This window comes from Pecten maximus, chromosome 3 (assembly GCF_902652985.1).
Source record: "Pecten maximus chromosome 3, xPecMax1.1, whole genome shotgun sequence".
NCBI classification, from domain to species: domain Eukaryota; kingdom Metazoa; phylum Mollusca; class Bivalvia; order Pectinida; family Pectinidae; genus Pecten; species Pecten maximus.
In genome coordinates this window covers 35,567,261-35,581,679 of record NC_047017.1, presented here as the reverse complement: position 1 = coordinate 35,581,679, position 14,419 = coordinate 35,567,261, and the positions used below count along the sequence as shown (strand labels likewise).

At 35.9% G+C, this 14,419-nt stretch overlaps 2 protein-coding genes across 2 annotated transcripts; one reads left to right on the top strand and one right to left on the bottom strand.

The window, feature by feature from the left end:
- Positions 1-559: 559 nt before the first annotated feature.
- On the top strand, positions 560-7,676 carry LOC117324009 (uncharacterized protein PB18E9.04c-like). Its single transcript, XM_033879597.1, has 14 exons — positions 560-702; positions 929-1,060; positions 1,960-2,076; positions 2,664-2,686; positions 3,663-3,763; positions 3,964-4,128; positions 4,861-4,907; positions 5,281-5,315; positions 5,495-5,604; positions 5,883-6,041; positions 6,266-6,309; positions 6,544-6,567; positions 6,961-6,974; positions 7,260-7,676. Exons 3-14 carry the CDS (start codon positions 1,983-1,985, stop codon positions 7,554-7,556), a joined length of 1,113 nt encoding a protein of 370 aa, XP_033735488.1. The 5' UTR covers positions 560-702; positions 929-1,060; positions 1,960-1,982; the 3' UTR covers positions 7,557-7,676.
- Positions 7,677-8,140: 464 nt separating this feature from the next.
- Positions 8,141-11,582, bottom strand: LOC117324008 (D-beta-hydroxybutyrate dehydrogenase, mitochondrial-like). Its single transcript, XM_033879596.1, has 6 exons — positions 11,226-11,582; positions 10,738-10,938; positions 9,398-9,550; positions 9,087-9,280; positions 8,673-8,912; positions 8,141-8,438 (listed from the first exon to the last, which is right to left on the bottom strand). Exons 1-6 carry the CDS (start codon positions 11,443-11,445, stop codon positions 8,328-8,330), a joined length of 1,119 nt encoding a protein of 372 aa, XP_033735487.1. The 5' UTR covers positions 11,446-11,582; the 3' UTR covers positions 8,141-8,327.
- Positions 11,583-14,419: the final 2,837 nt, after the last annotated feature.

Below are 14,419 nucleotides of genomic sequence, written 5' to 3'. Positions count from 1 at the left end.
CTCGCAACGACAACAGGAGCTTCAGACAATAATTGGTATGGTGAATATAAACTACATACAATAGCTATCCCCGAACTGGTGCTATGTTTTACTCTCTGGTAAGAGAAAACGAGTCCGACTGTCAGAGAGACGTACAGAAATGTGATGTCAATGTCAACGTTTGTTAAATTATAACGCGGTGAACGCTTATAACCACACGTTCAATATCAATGCTAAATTATGTATACATTCTATCGATCATAATTAATGATTATAATTGAAATCTTTCTCCAACAGTCCCGATGTAATACAGACGGGAGTAACACAAATGAAGAATCTAGTAGCGTTCTCGCCACCTTCATCGGCGACTTCCGGTACCACGTGCGATACAGATGTTACCATATCACCAACCAATAGCGAGACGGGAGATAATCAAGTGTGTCTAACGCCCAACAACACGAGGTTGGTGCAAATGCATACAAATAGCGTAGTTTCTTCAGATAATTGAAAATACATGTATCAAAAAATAATTTTATATATCACATATTGCCCACTGTATGTGAAAGGTGATCAATGACACAATGGCCTCGCTATAGGTCTGTCAGTAATCAAATATTTGTATAGCACTGTTGAAATGTTAATTTTACTTATTTACCAGTGGTGATCAAGGAAATTCAAGGTGTATAACAGTCCATGTTGTTGGTCCACATGCAGCTTCGACAGGTGAGATAAGTGTTATATATATAGTAAGTTTGTGTTAATCTAAAGGAATTAAACCTCAAACTATGACGTTTTACCCCATGTTTACAGATAAGGAAAACCATTAGCAAAAGCAACTATAACTCATAGTTATTGCTAATTGCGATCTTAAGAATGTTTATAAGTGTGTTTTGATTCATAATGCTTTATTTTTGTAGGAAACTGTACAAAACCTATCTTTTATAAACAGGTGGACCTTGTCAAACTTTACACTGCCAGAACAATGGACATTGTACTGCCGTGTCTGTAACGTTGTACAGCGCATACTGTACCTGTACTGCTGGCTTTAACGGTCCCACCTGTGATACTCAATCAACAACAGGTATACTAATCTATTTCAGAATTGTATAAGTGAAGAAGATATAAAACTCTTATATCATCCTTTTAGCTGTATGTATTGCTCGATATTTAGATGAGACATAGACTAATCAAGAGACCAAATAATAACGTTTTCGGTATTTTTAAAACTGACAATTTATACGAAATAAATGTCTTGATTTTTATATTGAAAGATTGCACATCAATGTGCAAACTAAGAAGGACAACCCATACACTTACTGAAAAGCAAACTTTTGATAAAAATGTAAGAGTGTGTACATATATACATAAACACAGAATATGGTAAATCAAAAATGGAATTTCATCCAGACACTTCTTGATTTGGATACATTATAGAAATTGTAAACAGAATTGTTTGATACAATCTTCAGGGTTAACACACTTATTGACTACATGGGTAAATTGTTTTGTAGAAATGTTGCAGTAAGAATTTTATACTTACAGATATTTCATAGCTTTGTATGTTTAGAATGTGACATCGAAAATTTGGATAAAAATCTACATGTTGAAATTATCATACAATTTATTCGTATAAATAAGTTTAAAATAAAACACCAATAGTATGATATATGCTATAGATATGATGCTAAAGGTTTCAAGGTCTCACAAAAACACACAATGTTTATTGTGTATACATGGCAAATTTCCTGAAGATTTCAATATTTTTGTGTAAGAACATGTCGGTAAAGGAAACTTATTGTTTCATTGTGCTATAAATTCACTTGTATAAATGTATACATAAATATATTTAAATATATAAATGCATTTTCTATATATGAATATATTGGTATATGTAGATGTATTCAATATGTACGTTTATATAATATATAAATATATTGATATATATATGCATATATGAATAAATGCAATTGCTCATTTTAGTCGATCCATGTTCCATAACGCATATGGTTTGTCAAAACGGAGGTGTTTGTAAAAATAACAAAGGGCATGCTACGTGCTTATGTCAACCAGGATGGACAGGAACACAATGCCAAACAGGCAAGTCTTGAGAACATTATTTAATGTAGTCAATTAAAGGAACTGTTCGACTCCCAATCTGAAATATATTTATTGCATTTTTGCCAGGGAATATAGAAATTTATCAAACTAACAAAACTTATATTTCACTGCAGCGATGAGCAGTGAAAATATAAGATATTACAGTGAAAATATAAGATTTTGCAGTTATAATATAAGTTTTTCTTTTTGGACCAATCAAAGTGAACTTTTGTATTCACTCGTGAAAATATTGATATTCTGTCATACTCGTGAAAGATATGTTATATTTAACGGGAAACCAATCAATATCATCTATGTATGCATCATATATCTTTCCTACCATCGTAAACGAAGTTATATAATCATATTTGTAATGTTGTATTTCGTTTGCACAGCTTATAGTTTCAGAAGAGTCATTTCACGCCAATTATTCGCCTTTTGTTAGATAATGATCATAAAATAATTCATTAATTGAATCAAATAAATGAAATAAAGTAATAGTATCTATAATTACTTTCAAGAAAATTAAAATATGAATGCAAGATTGAGATTGTATAATACTGATAAATAGTTGTTCTCTTTTGAAGATTCCGGAGTAACCGGCTCTCAGGTAAAGTACATAATCACGATTTTTTGACATAAAGATTGTTTTAATATGTCACATTTGAGGATGAACCGACATTACCTTCAGTTAATATTCTACTCTCGATGGTATAATCATCCTTCTCCTATTCACCTACCGTTTAGCAGCTGTACCTAATAATTTTGTAAAATCATTAATGACAATAAGTGTTATCTCATACGTCACCACGATTTGATTTTGATCCAAAGGTCTGTTTTACAGATTTTTTTCGCAGCGTAAGATTAAAGAAAATTTAAGTCAATTCCACCAACAGTTGTTTTATCAAATACATAGGAATTGAACGATGCTTTTACATAAAGAATATGTCTGTAACCCATTGAGTTCATACCACCGTAAACGCAATAAAACCACCGTTCAATGCAAACTAATCGTTGAAATACCGTACGAATCAATTAATTATATTCACATTCCAAAATTTCCGTTTCGGATTAACTATGGTTCTCAAGCACAGCGGGTATTGACACAGATTTAGTGGTGACGTGCTCAAATGTTCTATAGAATATGTACGTTTCAGACATTTGCTGTTAACGTACCTCTTTGAGAAATTAAATATCCACTCATTTCCGCAATCTTCAGTTTAGTTTTGAACAAAATACTCTCTTTACATTAGCTTTTTGTAGAGATCATCGGGTAACAGGAGAAAGCGCTAAAAATACGTTGATTAGTCCTTTGAAAATGGCGCCGTCTAGTTGACGTTCACAAAGAGACGACGTCATTATGACGCTACCGATTCCTACTAATTCTAACGTAGTCAGAGAATACCAAGCTTAAGAAGGGAGAGATGTAAATATATGCATATGAACATTACAATATAGCTTCAGTATTCCTGTACAATATAATATAATAATATATTTGTCATAAACGTAACCTTTCGATTAAATAGTATAAAGAACCTATGTAAGGAATAGTCATATTAAAGTCAGTTTTTTTATCTCCTCAGCAGGATCCGACTTTCATAGATACAGCCATCCCAACTATTGTACCATGTACTGTTGGTCAGTCGTGTAACATACCGTTACTTCTTAAAGGTGCTGGCGTCACATCGTGAGTAGCATGGTCATACCTACACGTATTATAAACCATTATACGATTTAGCGATGCAATCTAAAAACAATTTTCTTTCCCCCCCCCCCCTTTTTTTTTTTTTAATTTTGTGTTCACTTTTTAATATATTAAGAAAAATAAATATAATTAATGGTAATTAGTTACCTACATTTGTTGTTGATTTCTTTGTATTCTAATAGGTCGAACATAAATTTTGGTCAAGTTGATAACGGCATTACTCCTAGTCCTGTATCCGTTGATCGCCCAACGTCTGGTGGTCCAGCTGTGGTTCATGTCCCAGTAACACCTACCACAGAGGGAGAAAAACATATATGCGTACAGGTCAACAGTGTCACATCTGGCACGTAAGTATTAAAATACGTAAGGGTTCGAATCTGAAACCAAACTCAAGTGTGAAATATCCAGTAGTATCCCTGAGAAGTTGAATATCGTCTGCTAAGTTAGCGACACTGATCTGACCGGTTAGACATGGAATCTGTTTCGAACGAAATATCCCTGGATTCGTTGTCACCTACAGTCAAGGCGGCTTTCTTTTAGAATTCTAGAGCTGAAATTCTTCTGAAAATAACGTAAATGAAGTCGATAAGAAAAATCGAGTTATCTGGTGCAATTACTATAGCATTGTCGAGAAAAAACTGCTTTAATTTCAAACAAGCAGAAATTATGTAATTTTGAAAATTTTACCATATTTACACACGTACATGTATGTGAAATATGTAATAAATCTGTCCGTTTGCCGTTTAAGATTACTTTAATATTTCTTCTAATAAATCGGCTATTCTTTAGCTTGAGCTTACTGACATCATTGATGCGATAAGCGGGATATTCCGATACATTTTTGATTCCATAAAAAAATCTATTTAATGTAAATGTAAGCATTGAACTGTCATCAGATGCTAGTATACAGTCGATATGAATACAGTATTGGTGACAGATTAATAGATCACTCAATGCTTGAATAGATATTAGTTGAGCTCTATTATGATGAAATGAATTTATATATCTTCTACATTTATAATCTGCATTACAGCAGGATTCATTATCTAAAGGAAACATTGCATATTTCTTTTATATAGAAAATCAAGCGAAGCTTGTTTCACTATAAAGGCAACACAACCTACAGGTAGGTAAACTACTTACTCTAGAAAAGGAGCTCAGTAAACTATCAGTAATATATATGATAAGTCACTGCTGTAGATGCATGAACATAACTTATCCAAACATTACATGATAATGTTGAGTCCAATTTAAAATATCTTATACGTCAGTATAATTAAAATAATCTCACTATAAAGACAACTGAAATCCGTAACCCATATATAGTTCTAGGTAAATATTATATCGAGTAATTTGTACCTAGATTAGCACGCTAATAACCGAGACTAATACATAGAAAATGGAAGATTACTTAAAGGTGATAGTAGTACGGAATGAATGAGTGAAAGGATACAATTTTACAGCACATTAAGGATAAATGTGATTTTCATATTCTCCAGGTGGGTCCATACCGGCTCCTCCAGCTCAGAGCAAGGTACGGCAAAAGTAAATTAACTGTTTAAGTAATGCAGACAACTTATACAGTTTTATGATAACATTTAATGGAAAAAGAATGGAAAATAAAAACTATAACAATATATTGTGGAAACTTTAATAAGGAACACACTGTTTGATATTGATGCTTGTGTACTTACATACCTGTGTTAATTGTAGCCCCAGTTTACACCGTCAACCTTACCTGACCATTCGACAGTACAGTGTATGGCAGGGTCAACTTGTCACATATACCTAGGAACACAGCCCGCCAGTACAGCTAATACATGGTAAGTTTCTCATTCTCAGTTTTAATTGTCTGTATCTTTTGTGTTTTTTTAGAATAATTGTGACTATCAATATATAACTGTTTTGGTTAACGTTATTTATGACATTTATGATTTGAAAAAAAAAAAGAATGGAATTTAAAAAAACCCAATAAAACGATAGAATATACAACATATCTATATAAATAAATTTACTCGATTTCTGTTAATAATCACCTTCTTTGTCCTTGTTTGTAATAAATCATTGCTATTGTAACAGCGGGTCTTTGTTTTGTGTTTAGTCCGAGTGTAATACAGTCTGGGGTTACACATATTCAGAGTATACAATCCTTTCCGCTGGTTACTTCTCCATCGCCCGGAAATGTCTGTTCCACTGTCATGGCATTCACACCTTCAGCTGAACAAAATGGAATGGTGTGCTTCACACCTACACAGGCCAGGTAGGTCAAACGGAGGGGAGGTGACCATTTATTACAGTCGGGATGTTTTGATATTTAGTGAAAACGGAGATATTTTAAGACAGTCTTACATAACGTATGTATAATTGAAGGATATACACTGCACTTATGCGTGAAAAATAAAAGTGTAACCCAGTGTAACCCAGTGTTTAACAGTAATATGTTTATGTTGTCAACCCTGTATTATTGGTTATATCTATTTTCAGTGATCACGGACAAGAAAAATGCTTTAATATAAATGTTAAGCAAGGTAAGACAATTTATCAGTCATTCACTAAAGAGTTTATTTATCAATTCGAATTCATAACAATAATAAAAGGAAAACATTTTTTTTTTTTTTTTTTTTTACATTTATGGTAACATACTACTTCAGTTTAACGGTGTATACTAGTGAATTATGGTTAAAACCCCTGATCGTTCAAATGTGGATCTTAAAAATAGCATACAGTGCACGAATGATTAAAGTGTTTTTTCCTTTTTGTAGAAAACTGTAGTGGTCCAGTTATAGGTAAGAAAACAATACAACAACCAATCTGTGATACATAAATAAATCACAACCAATCCAGTCTTGATACTTCATCACAATGTATGATACGTTATACGTATATGTCCATGTAGCCCGAGTTTCCTCTGGCCCTGACACCATGACACCTTCACCAGACATGGTGTCAGGGCCAGAGGAAACTCGGGCTAATTTTCATGTACATGTAGTTGATTATAATAATGTTATTGGTAACGTACTATTTATAATATATGAAACCAATCCATTCTTAATGCTTCATAAGAATGCATTCTTTGCATTTATATGTATTTTATAATAAAGTGTCGATACTGGTAATGTACAATTTGAGAAATATGTTCGTCGGTTTATTCAAAGGTTTTATTTTACTATCAATTTCAGATTTAGAAGCAGCGGTAAGTCGAAATATCATATCGTCGTTATCAAAGAATGGCATTGTCAGTGGTGCTTTCATTAATAATCATTCTCTTTCAAGTGTTATACAAGCATGCTTTAAACACATTTATCTATTTTGATTTTTTGATTAATTATGACATTGCCAGGGATAATTGATTTGTGTCAGTTCAGTATGTTCAGAGTTTGAGATTTTTGGATCATATATATTTTGTAGGGGTACATGCTTCAAAGATTACGAGTTGAGTAAATATGATTATTCTGTTTCTACTTCAATCGCTATGTAGAGGGAGTCAACAAACATGGGTCGTACAAGGTGTAAATGTACTCTGGCCAGTGGTAAGGAAGTGGTGGTCATCAACAAGCGCCCTAAAGCCACTACAGCTCAGCTACTCAAAGCGGCCGGTATCGGCGCCGGAAGTGTCACAGGCGCCATTGCTATAGCAACAATCATATATATGATTGTCGGAAAAATCAAGGAATCTAAGAACTCGAATCCCAATCTTGGTGATAATAAAACTAATTCTGACAGAATGACTCCACGGGCTAGTAAACCACGTCCCCAGCTCAGACAACGCCGCTAAGATGTGACAAAAACACAAACGTGTCCATATACATGTAGTTAATTTATTCCTAGGTATCCATGACAATTGAAATTGAGTGTGTGCTTTGAAAATATAAATAAAATGAGTTTTGCATTTCAATTGTTTCTTTTACCTTTTTAAGATATCCCATATTGAACGTTCTGATAAATGAAGATTGTATGCTACCAGTTTCGTATCCAATTGTTTTGTTTGTGAAGTGTTCTATTTGTCTCGAAAGAACAAGTGCGATCTCGGTAGAGTATACTATGTAACTTCCAGCTGAAAGACACTATATTACAGCACACATATTTGTCCATGAATCAATAACAAGACAATGAATGAGTGGCACTGTGGTAGCACACTTGACTTTCATCTAGGCGGCCGGGTTCGATTCCGAGATCGGACGTAAAATGGTATGGGCTTACCTGCCCGACCAGGTGGGCTTTCTCTCGGTTCTCCTGTTTCCTCTCCCAGTTAGACCCCACGCGTCCGGGGCCAACAAGAGTACTAGTGATTAATATAAGTTAATATCAATTGTTTCCCAATTAATGTTAACACATTTTAGATTTACATAACAAGACAGATCTAATTACATTTACTTTATTTTCCTTTCTTTACAGTAAATTGAAACCTCGGTAAAGGTTTATTAAATGTAATCATAAACGTACATATTCTACGTGCAAATAGGTACCATTATCATACCATATTGTAATAAACCAAAACAACTAATGAATAAGTAAAAATGTGCATACAAATTCAAGGTCTGATAGTTTAACTCCTTTTCATTTTGTCATCTGCATGGCTTTTATCACAACCGGTCATGCATGCCAATAGGAAGTCGGAAAACCATTCTGGCAGAAAACTGTAGACATGCGCCAAAACCTGCAATATAATAAGTTATGATAGATATGAATGCGTATCTTACACTAGTAATGATCAGTCATCTCGAAACATAAAATGATAAAAACGAAATGATAAAAAAGGGGGAAATAGAATGCCAAACATCTTACAAATTCAACATAAAACGGTCACATGTATGTGAAATTTCAAATTGATTAGTTCAATAGCTCTTGTTTGTCTTTGCAAACATCATTTAATGACCATATGTCCACGTACCGCTACGTAATCTACCATAAGGTTATTACTCCCAGCCACCACATATCGCGGTTGTGGCCGAGAATTGATGAGAGCGTCCTCTATAGCGGTCAACACGGGATCAGGAGAAGAGGCTGTTCCAGGCAAGTTGTTAGCAAGGCCATCATACAACGAGTCAATGTGAGCCCGTCCATACGCCTGTCTGACATTGTCGGAGGCAGCAGCCCAGGAGTCCTCCAGCTCATTTTTCATTCTCGTCAGCTAGTAAAACACATTTCATAGTAATTAACTCGGTTTTATCTCTAAGCAAACACAAATTCATAATTAATCCAAATCCTGCTGACGTAAAAAAATAAGACTTATTGTTAAACTGCTATCATCAAAATAAAATTAGATAGAGAAATGCTGTTAATAAGCGAAGTGTAAAGTACATACCGATGCTGGACTACTGCAGGAAGTTGCTGCATCGAACGAACCTGGTGCAACCACTGATACGCCTACCCCGAATTTTCGCATCTCCAGTCGGAGTGAGTCCGTCAGTGTCTCCACCCCATATTTACTGACGTGGTACACAGAATCGCTTGGCCAAGCATAGCGACCTTTGACACTCGATATATTCACCACACGTCCTACAGTTTAAAAATGTATTTATAAAGAAGGAATAACGATAATTGCATCTATATAACTAATCAATTGTAAAGATTATAAAGATGACATTTCGTAGCTGATCGTTACCCACAATTCACCTTTGCATTTCCGGATGAGTGGCAGACAGGCTTTGGTGACTCTGATCATGCCGTATAGATTGACATCCATACATTTCTTGTACTGGTCAATGGTAACTAACTCGACGTCACCGTAGATATTGAATCCGGCGTTGTTCACCACTCCCCACAGACCTGTAATTGTATAGCAGTTAATCATACTGAAGGCAGTAATCGATCGTATTGTATCCAATAGTTCGAGTTGAATAAAGTATCACTATATCTCTTTCTGATTCCCGTTAAACCACATCATTCTTACCAACATTTGTAAGATGCACGGGTATTTCCGTATACGACGCCATATCAGACACCTCTTTCTCACATACTTCACAGAAGGATCCCGATGAAAGAGTTTTTTTCTCTTTCCTAAACAAGTAAATTCACACTATTTTGTAGGTGTGAGAGGGTATCCCATTTCACATCAATTGTATGACCTCACGGCAACAATACTACCATGCCAGACCGACAATTCAATCATGTCATGTCAATGTTATCTTCATTGATGTAATGTGAATTGATACATAATTAAGAACGCCAACAGGGCAATAAAGTATAGTCATTTACCTCTTGTGGAGTGAGGAAGGAAAACAACGAACCTCGGTGTGAGATACTTAAGCTGTCAAACACTCGACAAGCCTCATGTTTATCAATTCAATAATCCCTTCTCTGCTTAAGATTTCATAGGCTCCCCCTCAAGTGATCGAAATTTTCTATTTATCTCACCTTAGGGTTGAGACGGGGGATTTCCCTTTCACAACGATTGTATGACGTCACATCGACCATTCAATCACGTCATACAATGTTTTGACAGTTCTATCACAATGCGTCCAAATATTGATACATACATTGTATGAGTGATAACAGGGTACAAGGGTAAGAGAATAATCGGCCGTCCTCTTGTGGATAACACAAGATGATCTCATCCTAAGCTGCCCCAACCTCGGTAAGCCTATTGTGTGTCAACTGAAGCTCTCCCTCGGATCGAGACATCCTTGTCTTCTACAAAATCCTTAAATGAAGATCAGTAGTGCATAAATAAAATATCGTGCAACTTAGTGATTTAAGGGTTAAACAGCACTCAGAAAATTGCAACTAATTCACCAAACCTCGCTTGAACCAAGTGACTTCAAATTGAACACACCATACAAAACCTCATCCGCCATCAACTGACTCCAGAGTAAACACAACATGTAAAACTCGTCCACCACCAAATAACTCCAGAGTGAGCAGTGCATACAAAAACTCTCCCGTCACAAGCTGACTCCAGAGTGAACACAGCATACAAAACTCGCCCGCCACCAAATATCAACTTCTGTCTTTACCTGCGTTCCCACATTTCGACTCGATATATTTTGCTGCTTTGTCAACATCATCTTGTGAAGTGATATCGAGTTGTAACACATGCAAGCGTTTTGATTTCCGCGATCTCAAACTGGAAGCTCCTTCGCTTGATGTAGACAGCACGCCGGCAAACACGTCAAACCCGTGATCGTCCAATCGTTTGGCTAGATGGTGTCCGAAACCTTGAAGAAAGCAATGGAGTTTCATGATACCACGTGATTTATTTATTTATTGATTGATTGAAGGATTTCTGAATTGGGTTTGGTAATACATGTATACTTTCCGATTACTTTCAATATTATAGCTATAAAGATAAAGACATATACATTGTACTTCCCTTACTTGTATTTAAAGAATAAGAATAAGTGCGAAAGTATCTAGATTAAGGTACAAGTAATATATCCCAGAAACGTATATCTGGTAGTTGAGATTGAAGCAGGCTGTTTTGTAATTTACTGATTGACCTCACCTGTGTCACATCCTGTAATTAACACTGATTTCCCCTTTGTTCCCAATAAGATCCGTTTCCGCTTCCGTATGACGATTAGGCATGCGTACATCAATAGAAGCAGTACTAAACATATCCACAGCGAGCATGGTACTGAAAACGGAAGTAGACAAAGCACCAGGAGAAACGATACTTCGAACACTTTCACGTCGACACGGTCCAGGGCATCCCATATAGCCATGACAACAAATGATTGTCCTGTATGAAGAAGCTGACGAACGTGCTATACACTTTGGAGATTAAACTCAATGTTAATATATCTTCAGCTGGAACGCTTACTACGTGGAGTAACCTTGACCACAGTAGTAGGTAGTAGATCGTGATAGCTACTCGCCAGATGTCAATTCCTGGTGAGATAACGCCACGTTTTACCTAGAACTGGCCACACAAGGATTTTATCTTACGACGCTAGACATTATATAACATAACAAACATGCCAAGCAATAAATTTACAAAGCAAAATGCTAGTTATGCATACACAGTATCACACAAAACAGAATCATAACAGGTAGATAATAGGTGAAGCCTGTGTTACACCATACCACACCAGTATGTTAATAGTACAGACAGTTATTTGATAAGGTTATATTCTGAAATTAAATCAATAATCATAAAAATGAACACGGGCATATCATGCAAGTGTTGTTAGATGGATAGAGATTAAGGCACTATAATAGTAATAAAGAAACAAATATGGGTCTCGATAATGGTGTGAGGATAGGATACAGCGGATATATGCCTTTGTTGAAGGGGTGACAGGAAGCAAACTAAGAGCCCACAGTCTCCCTGACCAATAGACCCTCGCACGCTTCCATCTGGGAAAACAAGAGTGATTATTAATATAAGTTGTTATAACTTTTTTCGCAATTAATGTAAATAAAGAATAACTTTCAAACCAATATTTGTGACCTATGTCATTTTTGTCGCACGCCCAATTTGCATGGTTTGGACAGATGAAGCCATGACTCAAGCAGGGGTATTGGATAATATATTGTATAATATATCAAATATTACCAGCACAGAGAACAAAGACCCTCTGGAGACACTGACGTTTAAAAAACTTAATTCTAACACAAAATCGATAGAATAAGAACATGAATGTCAGATCTATTTGATCAAGACACAAACGACAGTCTCGCGGGTTTCCGACGATGAACAAGATATTCCTGTTAGGTTTTCGGAAATCACTGACTTTCATATGCATTGATTACATGTTATCCTGCTAAACGCTGAATGTGAGCGGATGTGATGCTCTGAAAGGTATCTTTGGCAGTATTCGGCATCTAGTTCCGCGCTATCTCAAGGAGACAGGCTTGCACACGGGGGATACCGTCCTTAAATGACCGTGATTGTTGATAGGACGTTAAACAGCATACAAACTAAACCAAACATGGCAGTTGACATTTGTAATACAGATGAAACTGGACCCTTATTTCGATCCGTAACCAATCCTTGTTATCACTATTTCCTGAAATGTACTAGAGGGACATTTCTGAAACTTCACATGTACAAATGTATTGTTCTCCTGGGTTGCTAATTGTGCCCATTCAATTTGAAGTTTTGATCGGGAAAACAAAATGGCCGATAGGCACCATCTTGGATTTTGACAATTGAAGTTTGTTATCGCTTTATATTTTGAAAGGAACAAGAGGGGTATTTCTCAATCTCCATATATACGTTTCCCTTGGTCCCTAGTAGTGCCCATTTAATTTTGAGTCAGATCTAAACAACGAAATGGTCAACAGGCGGCCATCTTAAAAGTACACTGTTTTGACCTGGAGGGACATTTCCCAAACTTCACATGTAGGTTGATTGTTTGTTTGTTTATTTAGGTTTTACGGCCCATCGACAGCTATGGTCATTACGAGTCACGCAAATACAATGAAATTTATTTCATTTGAGTTTAAAAACAGATAAAAAAAACATTTTAAAAAAGATTCGTATTGTATATTTAGATCACTATGATAAAAAAGTGGGTTAAAATAATAAAAGGTAATTAACGAATAGAACTTTGTGATGTATATATAACGTCAAAGTGAGTAACGTAAAAGGACATCAAAGTCTATAGAATAGATCGATATCTTTCAAACAGCTAGATAGTGCTTTCGCACCCACGGAATTGAAAAAAAAGTGGTCTCCAATTTTTTTTCTATCACGGATGTGCTTGAAATCGGACCATTGTATTAGAAAGTGTTCCACTGTGAATTCAGCATCATATGCATGGCATATTGGTGGATTTTCTCGTTTTAAAGGGAACGAATGCTTAGGATATGTGTGCCCGGTACGGAGCCGAGAGAGGACGATTTCCTATCTACGATCTTTCCGACTTGTAATTGACGTTTTAAGTTTCGGTTGTACTTCAAAAAGTTTGTTGCTGTTCTCTCGCCATTTACTTCGAATGGTTGTACAAATGACAGGTTGGAAATCTTTATATGTTATTTTGATATTTGTCTGTTGCGGATTTAAAGCATATTTTGCTTGCCGGTCAACAAATGCGTTCTCTTTAATTCCAACATGGCTCGGAATCCAAAGCAGTGTTATTTTATTTCATTTTTAAGACATTAGATATTTGAAAGACATGTTACGTTCTTGTGTATTTTTAGGACCCCGTAATTGTAAACTCTAAAGGACAGACAGAGAGTCGGAACAAATGATTGCCTTTTTATGCGGTGTTCATCGATGTGGTCGAGGGCCAAACCGATTGCACATACTTCCACAGAGAAAACGGAGGTACCTTCTGGTAAACGGAATGAAGAACAATGGTGATCGGTGTAGCATGCTGCTGAGAACTTCTCACCACCTTTCGAGCCATCAGTTTAGATCTAAACATGATCGGGAAAATCTGCAATGCACTCCCGAAAGGAGGATTTGTGTTCTTCGGGTAATGCACCCGACTTTGCCCTCTCAGGCAGAGCAATGTTAATATTGGGTGTTTCAACAAGTCACGGTGGTATATCAGATACGGTGTACTCGGCTACATTGTCTAAACTTATGCTAAGTTCCTGTTGAAAGTTTGAGATTCTTATGCCAAATGTTTGAAAGAGTTTTTGGTTTTGAGTGAACATGTTTCATTTGCCTCTACATAAAGGCCATGCACTGGTGTTGTTGGAAAGGCTCTACACTGGTGTTGTTGGAAAAGGCTCTACACTGGTGTT

What these genes read in the sequence shown, in the direction of transcription:
- LOC117324009 (XM_033879597.1), top strand. Translation starts at nt 1,983, where the DNA reads ATGGTTTGTCAAAACGGAGGTGTTTGTAAAAATAACAAAGGGCATGCT. An exon ending in AAAGGTGCTGGCGTCACATC is followed by an intron (nt 3,764 to 3,963) that starts GTGAGTAGCATG and finishes GTATTCTAATAG; the next exon opens with GTCGAACATAAATTTTGGTC. An exon ending in GCCAGTACAGCTAATACATG is followed by an intron (nt 5,605 to 5,882) that starts GTAAGTTTCTCA and finishes TTTTGTGTTTAG; the next exon opens with TCCGAGTGTAATACAGTCTG.
- LOC117324008 (XM_033879596.1), bottom strand. Translation starts at nt 11,445, where the DNA reads ATGGCTATATGGGATGCCCTGGACCGTGTCGACGTGAAAGTGTTCGAA. An exon ending in AATTACAGGATGTGACACAG is followed by an intron (nt 10,939 to 11,225) that starts GTGAGGTCAATC and finishes GCTTTCTTCAAG; the next exon opens with GTTTCGGACACCATCTAGCC. An exon ending in ACTCATCCGGAAATGCAAAG is followed by an intron (nt 9,281 to 9,397) that starts GTGAATTGTGGG and finishes TTTAAACTGTAG; the next exon opens with GACGTGTGGTGAATATATCG.